The 10,394-nt window shown below is 39.6% G+C and overlaps 1 protein-coding gene across 1 annotated transcript in view; it reads right to left on the bottom strand.

Annotated features, from left to right (window-relative positions):
• Positions 1 to 8,107, bottom strand: part of SLC7A2 (solute carrier family 7 (cationic amino acid transporter, y+ system), member 2) — a 22,233-nt gene extending 14,126 nt beyond the window's left edge. The window contains exons 1-3 of the mRNA XM_010078486.1: positions 8,041 to 8,107; positions 1,760 to 2,150; positions 341 to 496 (exon numbers count right to left, since the gene is read on the bottom strand). Coding sequence (XP_010076788.1) covers positions 341 to 496; positions 1,760 to 2,135 — 532 coding nt within the window. The 5' untranslated portion in view covers positions 2,136 to 2,150; positions 8,041 to 8,107. The remainder of the gene's footprint in view (positions 1 to 340; positions 497 to 1,759; positions 2,151 to 8,040) is intronic.
• Between the last annotated feature and the right edge of the window lie 2,287 nt (positions 8,108 to 10,394).

The following is a 10,394-nucleotide window of genomic DNA, read 5'->3' as shown; positions in this document are numbered from 1 at the left end:
TCAGCAGGACCTCTGAAAACATTAGCCAGTGCTAAAGCCATAAAGACCACACAAAACAATATAATTTTCCTGTTATCATCAATCTGTATTATGGGTTTTATAGAAAAGTACTGACAAGTGATTATTTCATGTCTCAGTTTTAAAAAAAAAAGTACACATGAAAATTATATAAATTTAATTCCCAGAGTTATTGTGTCAATACACACATGCACGCCTAAACATTTCGGACATCATAAAGGTATTTCTGATAAAAAAAACAGACTACAATTTAGCATTTTTGTCTGTAAAAAAAACCTCTGACATCACAACCACCATAAATGAAGCCATGCATGTGTCTTACCTGATAAAAGCAATATAAGGAATACAGCAAAGAAGTCAGGATACTCGGCTAGCCCGGAGTAATTAATTTTGAAGTAGGTTCTGAAGAAATGACCAATCTGTTTTCCAAGAAGTTCATCAAAGGTGCCACTCCAGGCTCTTGCTACGCTTGATGTACCTTCATAAAATACATGCATGTTTAGGGTTTTGCATACATATAAGGATACAGTTAGTTCTACTGAAAAAGAAATAAAACGAAGCATGTTGATACATGCATTTTAAAAAGCAAAGCTTGTGTTAAAACAGTGATTTTTTTGCCAAGGGATTTTAACATTATAGAATTTTTTTACATACTTAAATTATAACATTGTTCTGCAACTAAAATATACAAATTTGTACCTAATTTATTCACAAATATTGCATAAATTATTTCTGCATAATTTATATTTGATACCATCCTGGAAGACACTTATTTCTAAAGTTACAATATAGCATATAGCAAACAATATAAAGCAAGGTAAGAAAGCAATTTAAGAAAGAACATGAAGGAAAGTTTGTTCACCTGTAAGTAAAGCAGAAAAATCACAAAGAAGATGTATATTGCTGGAGGCAGTATTTAAGGCTAATACTCTCCTCTGGTAAAGCGTGTATCTGGCCACCGCTAAGTACAACCTTATTTTTACCACTCTCCTATCATGAAATACACTTCAATACAATACTTGGGCATATTGATTTTGTAATAATTTGGGCAACAGCCCTGTAGTTAGGTATACATATACAACTAGGCATGCTTATGCACAATATAATGGATGCTTGGAACATGTATCTCTGGAAGAAAACTTTTTTGAATCAAAAAACATTGTATCTGCTAAAGCACTGAAATAGTTATTTGATTATGTCCCATGTAAGCATTGATTTTATTCAGATCTGGTCGACTTTGTATTTTATGGGATTACATGATAGGACACCATTTAATTAGCATGAGGTTATAGTAACAAGATAGTACTTAAACTTCATTACTTTCTTGAAGTGAGATACTATAGTGATGGGGTCCCTGTAGATGTCCTTGCTGTGTGTATTCAGAAAAAAAATATGCTTATTGATTTTACTGAAATCATTATTGCTGACCAAAGACAGCAAAGGAAGCCTGCTTATTCTTGTGCATCATCACTGAACTGTCTGACACAGTTTTCGTGCAAGTTATTCAGTCCATGCTGCTGAAGACAGACTGTTAGCAAAAGTATCCTGCAAAAAAACAGTTTACAACGTTGATGCACAGGAGGAAATACCCTAATAGAATTACCTTGATTATTTGATCCCAGCAGGAGTAAAAAGCAATAGTAAATAAGTACAGAGACAGAGAAGAAAGACAGACCCAAATCCGTATCTTGTATCTGCTGCCTCAGAAACCCTTGAGACCTGTGTTTGTTCTTAAGCTTACCTATAACATAGGATAAAATAAGATTCCAACCAGTGACAAAAGCCCACAGTTCACCAACAGTTACGTAAGTATACAAATACGCAGAACCAGTCTTGGGAACGCGAGCACCAAACTCAGCGTAGCAGAGACCTGCCATCACAGATGCCAATGCAGCAATGAGGAAAGAAGCAACGATGCTAGGTCCAGAATTGGATTTGGCTACTTCTCCAGCAAGGACGTAAACACCAGCACCAAGGGTACTTCCTACTCCAAGGGCTATAAGGTCCACTGTCGATAAGCATCGGCACAACTTGGAGTCCTCAAGATTTTCACCACTGACGTTCTTCTTCCGCACCAGACACCGAACAAAGGATAAAGCTGGTCCACAGGGCAACATGGTAGATGTAGAGCTCTGAAATAAAAGAAATCATTACAGTACATAAAAGGTAGCAAAAGCATTGCTGAAAAACAACTACAAAAAATATTTGCATAAAGAATTTTAATCACACTGACTTTATTAATATAATTACACTCTTCTATGACATTAACTAAGCTGGCATGTGCTTTCTCCCCAGGAAATGTATTAGCGATTCAGTATTCCTAATTTTATATTCAGCACTTATTTCTCCAGGGAAAGATATCCACTATCTTTACTTTTACTACACAGTTGTAAAAATAGAAGAAATTACTTCTATTTATCTGCTGATAGCTGCTTCTTAACCAAATATTTCTAAATCAGAACCAGAATACACGTCAATTATCTCATACATCATGAGGACTTTTAAGATAAGGATAAGCACCACCATAAATAAGGATTTTTAAGATCTAAAACTCCAACACCAAGGGTATAAACACCAAAAGCTTTAAAATACAGCATTCTGACAGAGCCAATGCAATTTCCTTTTGCCTTCAAATAACATGGCTTTTGCCTTCAGAATTTGCTTCAGTAAAAACTGCAAATTAAAATAGTGTTTCTACTCTCTACCTGACACCAATGAAGTTTCCCAGAAATAATTATCTTTACAAGAAATCTCATACAACTCTCCCTGACAAGCATCTAACAAGACCTGATAGGATAACTGCTCATCCCATGCCAGTTGCAGTTCTTCAATATTCTGAGTGTGAAGTGTGATCAGCTCTTGCACACAGGCTCAGATTTTGTGAGCAGCTAGGTCCTGGTGGCCTGCAGGTGGGCAGTGCTTCTCTGGCCTGTGATACGGGTGCCTGCTAGGACAAACAGCAGTGACCCTGGTTCCCCACTTGAAAAAAATTATAGCTGAGGGTGCAAAACATTTAACTGGGAGGCAGGACACAGGCATCCCATAGAAAAACATATCTCAAAGAGGCCATGTTAATGGACAAGTTCTATCTTTCTTTATGTATTAATTTGAATTGTATTGTTGATGACTAAGAGTTTGGTATGAATTAAGTTATACCATCTGCCCTCTACCCAAGCTCATGGTTGTCTTTGCAGCCCACACCATAACTATCTCATACTCTGCTCATCATTTGCTAAGTGGAACCTGCCTGGGACCTGAGAATCTTTTTTTTTTTATTTAGACAAAGATATTCTGCTGGTAAGTTCCTCCCTGGTCTGTATCAGTTTCCTGGCCCAATAAAGAGCATTTCTACTCACAATAGTTGAATTCACTAACAGCAACGACTTTGCATCAAGATGGATAGCTCACTTAGCAGTATTTGATCCTAGAACAAAGAGAACTGCCACCCTGAATGTGAGAGCTTTAAAAAAATCCCCTTGGGTTTGAAAAAGAGAGACCTCTGCCCAGAAACATTTTCCCCTATTCTTGTAATAGCTCCTCAGTTACACTCAGACATGCCACTTCTGTCTCCAAAGAGCATTCTTAAAAAAAAAAAAGGTCTCCATTTCCTTTCAGGAAAAGTTGAAAAAGGGTGGTGAATGGAATTTAATGGCGCTGGGCAGTGATGCTTAATGCCCATTAGAAAGGTTTTAGCTGCCCCAGGGCAGTGGAAGGAGGCAAGACAGGCAAGTTTCCAAAGCTTCGCTGCAATTAGGCAGACCTTTCAGCCCACCAGGCTACCAGAGGTAAGTATCTGCCATGGTATGTCGGCTTCATCCACTGAGGAGATTTCACACATCACCTTCAGAACTAAGATGATGTGCATGTTGGCAGATGGAAGATAACCGTAAGCTCTTCTGAGGCAAATCAACATCGAACTGTTCAGGCAAAACCCCCTGCTGTAGCTCCTGAGCTCTTCAGCATGAGCAGCCTTTCTTTAGGCCAGAGGCTGAAGCACTCCACTCCTCCAAACTCAGGTTTGTCTATCCAGGGCTGTATTTTGACACGAATTCCAAAGGGCACTCTGTTATTTTTCCAACTTAGGTTGCTATATTAATATACTCACTGGGCTGTGGCCCACAGCGACAGGCAGCAATGCTCTTGTGGCTTCGTGCCCTTCGCCCTAGCAATTTCCATGTTGCAGAAACATGGCATTTTTTTAAGGAATGAATTTTTTTCCTCCCCAAATGATAGTTCATTTGGTAATGCATTAACAGGAAAAACTACTCTGGCAGATGTTCTCAGAACGCTAAACAGTTTCCAAGACTTTTGTTATTCAAATTGCATCTCAAATTGCTCTGCTTCTTTGCAGTTTGGGACAAGAAGTCCTGAAGGTTGTAAAGTCATCTATCACAGTGGCCAGGAGGGTGATATAGTTTTATCTGCTGAGAAGGAATCCTTGTGACAAAATAGAAGGGTTTTTTCTGCTTCTGCCTTCTCTGATTCTTGCAGAGAGAACAAGAGGCTGGTTCTTGCTAGCCAAAAGCCAGTAAGATGAAACACCTGTTCTGACTGAAACCCTCCCTTTCTTCTTTACCAAAGACAAGGTTCAAGATACAAACTTTGTCTCTGTAGAGAAAAATAAAATCTCATAAGCAAGAGAAATGTAACTTTTTAGGTATACCCATCCTAACATGGACTTGATGAAGACACATTCTTTTACAATGACCACTGCAATACAGACCTTCTTACATTGTTTTCTATGCTTATTACGCACATACGCATAATAAACAATGGCTGAACACTGATTCACAACGTCTGTTGCTGTGTACCAAGTGCAGAGCACTACCTCAGAGATGGCCCTTTCAGATTTCGCTGAGAACTGAAACATCCAAAGACTCTGGTCCTGATCACTTCATACTTGCTAGGAAGGTGCAGGAAGAACTGATGAGCTTATGAGGCTACTTGGCCTCCACACAGGACAAAACGACATAGGTGGTGACAAAGTGTCTTCAGAAATGACTGACAACTTTCACCTTTTTCTGAGGTGTCCCTTGTAAGACAGATCTTTTAAGGCATTACCCACTGCAAGGGAACAATCCAGGCCATGACTCAGTGCGGACACGAGCTGACTCTCAAGCACAGCTTATCATAGAGCACTGTGCCCGAGCACCTCTCCAACACCAACCTACGGAAGCAAAGAAGGTAACAGCTGGGTGTGCCTTTTGGTGGCAGCATTGTCCTAGATGAGCTCACGCTGACTGCAACCACACACTCTTAAAAAGGGTCTTATTCCTCCATGATTGGACAAATCTCACAGTTTCCTTTTCTGTTGATTTTTATGACAGAGAGGAACATGAATTAGGGTAAGTGAACATGGAAAATATGATCTCTCCTATTTTTGACCAGCAGTCTCAGTATTTTCTTAATTGCTCCTTTTCACTTCCTCCTTTCCCTGTCACAGTCTAAGCCTGCCTCATCCTAGCAGACCACTGTGACCTCTGCCTCCTCTTCACCTCTGCTGCCATGAGGCCCCCGGAGTAGCCTGCACAGCTGATGAGCGCGGGCTCTTCTCTTGCTCTTCCTGGGCAGGCACACTTGACAGCCTGGGAAATGAGGTTTTTGGTTATTAATGCTCAGCTGCTGACAGAGCTCACAGTGCTTCCGAGGCATCCCTGAGGCACCTGTCCTATGTTTCTTAGAGCAGACTTAGATGCCTGCCTTGCCTTTGAACAACAGTATTAGGCACGTAGCCTGAAAGTGCAACCAGTCAGGGTGGGCTGAGTTGTTCATGCAGTTTAAACAGAGTAAAGGTTGAATCCTGAGCTTATACACAGTGTAAGCATAGGAAATTAGTGATAAGAAACCAAAATGCAAAATGCCATTGCACTGACCAACAGTGTGCAGTTATTTCTAATTAAGGTGAGAGGACACAACCTGTTGCTCCTCCCATGCATTCAAACCTGTGCTAGGCGCCAATTCAGTGAAGTCTACTTTACAGAGACATTTGTCACAAGCAAACACCTATGAAGTCCATTTGTCACTGACCTTGGCACGTTCCTTTTTGCTGCATACAACTGAGGTGGCACCTCTCTGGCCCTGCATGCACTGGGTCACTGCACTTCTGAAGTCTCTTTTGGACTAAGTTTTTTGTTATCTACAAATTACTCTGTAACACAGAATGCACCTTCAACAGTCCTCTGAAAAAGGGAGGCCCCAGTTCAACTGCTTTATACTTGAGTACCAACGTTCAGCCCATATTCAAGCCTCCTCCTTCCTTGAACGCACTCCTAGAAAGAATCGCAGTGCTGTCCACATTGCAGTTTACAGTTTTACCCCTTCAAACATACAAAAAAGAGACAGGCAGGAAAGGAGGACTTAGTATAGACAGGACAGGGATGGGACAGTTCTAACATAGGGAAAAAAAAAGCCCAAAACTTCCTCATGTATCATGGACATTCATGGTATTTGTCAGAGTAGCTGAATAAGCACAGATACCTTTCCTATCCCTTCTTCTTAATTTCAGTCTTTCCAAACCAGATAATGTACTGCTTTACCACCACACATCTGAATGCTAACCCAGGGAGATGAGTTCAGCCTTATAATTCATACCAGCTCTTCCATTCAGATGGATGATCAGGAACATTTAATAGTTGTCTGTTAGCCCTCTTATAGCAGGAAAAGTTTGACGTCAAAAAACTTGCAACTACAAACACAATGCAAGGGACAAAGTGTCCACATGCAAAGTTTCTACTCATCTTTAAAATTGCTTTGACTACTTCACAGTCACGTAAAACCTACCATTTTTACAAAGTACTTTCCATGTAAAAAAACCCTAACAACCTCCTACCTCAATACAAAACACAAACCATAGGTGGATACTGAAGCAAAAAAGTAACTGTTCAACAATGTATCACCATATTTTTCCATTAAACTATCAATTTAATTACATGGAATAAATGGTTCAATTCAGTAGTCATCAAACCCAAGCAGTATGTGGGGAAAACCAAAGCTTTTGATTAAACTACCACTGTGCTGCAGTAGCCATTCAACTTTTCATACAAAATTTTCTGTTAAAAGTTCTAAGATAAAAAATCTCATACGGAAAGCAACTGTTATAAAGCAACATAAAACCTCTGAAAGTTTTAATACCACTATCAAGATGTATGTTTAAAGATTCCTGAAGCAAGAGTAATTTGAAGATATTTTACATATAAGCTATGTTGTTGATGTAACATTAGATACTATAATAGATTATAAATGTTAGGTGCAGTAGTTTAACATTTTAAACAGCATACCAATTAGGGAGAAAATACTCCAGTAAGTTTGTAACATATTGAAAATTGAAAAATATAAATATATATTGATTATATACAGATTAATTTTGAGACTTCCGTCAGCCTTACCTTCCTGAAAAAAATGTATAAATTTATATTTTCCATCTGTACCATTTATGACAAATTTTTTTTTCTCTTAAGTACATTTAGCCTTACTCAAAATTGCAGTATTGCATTGATTAGATCTAGTGCAATAACATATGAAAGTAAAAGAGTTCAGAGATGAAGCAAAACTAGATATAGTCCGTGATTTGTATGTGTGTACACACATGCACAGACAACACAGGATATTACTGCAATTATTTCGTGTCCTAAAAATTGATGTGGCCAAGACTTTCACAAAATTCCAATGTCCTGGAATATTTGAAGTAATGTACTTGAATAATACTTAAAGCCTGAAAACTGGAAAGCAGCGCCTGTAACAGAAGTCTAATAGTATAAAAAGGAAAAGGAAAGCTTTATCACCCAAAAGCAAAAACAGTTTCCAGTCAGACTGGGAAGGAAAACATACATTGCATCTTCTATATATTAACACTGTAATCTGCACTTTGTCAGAGGCATGATAATGCTGTAATGTACACTAAATTTAATACTGCCTGCTACAGCTCTTGCTACTCAGAAAGCACATATGTTAAAGGCAAAGTTTCCTATGATAAGCTACGTTGCCTTAAGGTTACTTCTTTCAGCAGAAAACTTCATTACAAACCTGATTCAGAGCAACTTCTGCTGGGCAAACTTCTTTTCCTCTTACCCAGTCCCGAACTTCTGCCGTCTTAAATGGAAGAGCAATGACTGAAAGTGATTTTATTAAAATATTTGCTTTAAAAGCCAGCTGTAGGTGGTGTGAGAGCTGCTGGTGCTGAGGGGTGGAGGCTCGGCAGCCCGGCTGATTGGAGGGAGGGCTGCGAGCTGGCCAGGTATTTGCCCAGCTAAGGCAGGGAGGGAGAGAGAAAGTCTTGTTGCTGTTCAGATAAAACATACCCACTCTCTTCACACCACTAAATCCAACTAGAATGCCGTTTTCCACATTTAAACAAACCTGTGTGCTTGCATACTAAATGCACACTGTTGTTACAGTACCCACCACACACCTCCCCTCAGGGACTCCTTTTACACATCCTGAAGGAAAAGAAAAAATATGGATGTCAAACTTGGTCTCCCACTGCAAAGCCAAGTCTTTCCACATCCCTTATAAAAAAAAAAAAACAAAACCAAAAACAAAAACAAAAAACAACAACAACAACAAAAAACAAAACCAAAAAAGTGGCATATTGAAGGTCAGTTTGCAACATTTTGAGACCTGAAGCCAATACTGTAGCATGAAAACTGCTTTTGCTGAGTAAATTTTAGAAGGACATAAATAATGTGAAAAGTATTGCTATGGCTAGAAACAACATAGAAAACAGTATATGTACAGAGTCTGGTTAGAGCCCATTTTGTTGGACTGGGGTAGATACACCACGTATCTTGTTCTCCTTTACATGGCTTGAAATGTAAAAGTGCTGAAGACTGGAATTAGAACAGTCCAAATATTCCTGTGACACAACCAATAAATAACCCTCAGTTTCTTAAAAATTAGCTTCCAGAATAAACCAAACCCCAATGGATAATATACAGCTGTATTTTTATTACTTCCAATGGCAGACAGCCCCACCCCAAACATGGAGTGGCATTTCCAGTCAACTTTATTCATGGCATACTTTTTCCCTTAAAACACTTGTGTTTCAGTATCTCTCTTTTTGTTCAGAGAACACTGAAAAGCCCAGAGTCTTGCAGAGAAAAGCCCTATGCTTTTCATCATTAAAAAGTCTTTCCTAAGGAAATATGCAGAAAAACACATGTAGTATGGCAGCGCCCCGCAATGCTCTCAGCTTTTGGTTTTCCCTGAGTGTAAAGTCTCCCAGTGCTGCAGGAGCACAGAAGGCTCCTCTTCCTTCCCCAATGAAAAGTCCTGTTTCCTGTGGCCATGGGCAAGGGACGAAGACAACCTTTCCTCAGCTCTCCCACATCCAAGGAGAAATGCTTCCAAGAAGAGTGTGCTCCACCGGGGTGGGCTGTATTTCAAGACCAGGAGTCCAGATGTCATTTCTTACCTTATCCAAGGCTATTATTTTCTTCAAGTGCAAAAAGGTGTGAAGAGAAAAGGTGTTGTTCGTTGAAGCTCAAATGATAACAACATTCATTCTTCCCCTCGTGCTGACCTCATCTTGGTTAAATACGAAGTCTACCTCCTTCCCAGTTGATACCCGGTCAGAAGGCAGAAACAAGAAGTTATGCCAGACGTGCAAGCTGCTAAACAGGTTAGGTTTCTTGTGTGGAAACGTATGGAAATTACTTTTAAGGAGCATCACCTCAACCATGACAACATCTAGGCATTTTTTTGCCAAATCATCAACCCCTAGCAAGTCCATGAATGACCTGATAATTACTTGCGTGGATTTTAGCTGACATCTTTAAGGCCAGTTCTGAATCATTTACAGCCATGTAGATCCACGAGGAAATGTTGTTAATACATAAATGAAGTGATTTATTGCTTACTCATGGGAAAACATCCCTTACACCTTTAAAAAAAGTAGGAGCTCTAATTGCTTCATAATCTGCTGAATACAGAGACTCCATTTCCACTTATAAAAGCTAGCCTTCCTCAGGCATACCTTCCCCACAGTACCAGGGCAGGATACCCCCGCTGAAAAGCTGAGTGTGAGGCTAGCCTGGCATTGGTGTTCTGCTTCAATCACTTTCCTGCAGACTCCTCCCAGGTTAATGACATGCACTGTACGGGGCTGATCTATGAAATTAGGTCACTCCTGGAACTGGAACCACTGCCTGGGGTATCACCATATGTAAATAATTCCCAAGTGGCTTTATTAATTATTAATAAAAGACAGTTCTTTTTTTGAAAAAAAAAAACGACAAACCAAAATCAACCAACCCCCCCAAAAACAAACGAAAAAGCAAACCTTGACAACTACTGTCAACTGCTTTCTAAATGTGGCTGTAGAACTGAAGACTAAGCAGGCCATATAGATATGGGAAGCGAATCCTAGCACAGGAGCTAGC

This window comes from Pterocles gutturalis, unplaced genomic scaffold (assembly GCF_000699245.1).
Source record: "Pterocles gutturalis isolate BGI_N339 unplaced genomic scaffold, ASM69924v1 scaffold3378, whole genome shotgun sequence".
Taxonomy (NCBI): domain Eukaryota; kingdom Metazoa; phylum Chordata; class Aves; order Pterocliformes; family Pteroclidae; genus Pterocles; species Pterocles gutturalis.
The sequence above is the reverse complement of the archived record's forward strand: the minus strand, read 5'-3'. Positions and strand labels throughout refer to the sequence as shown.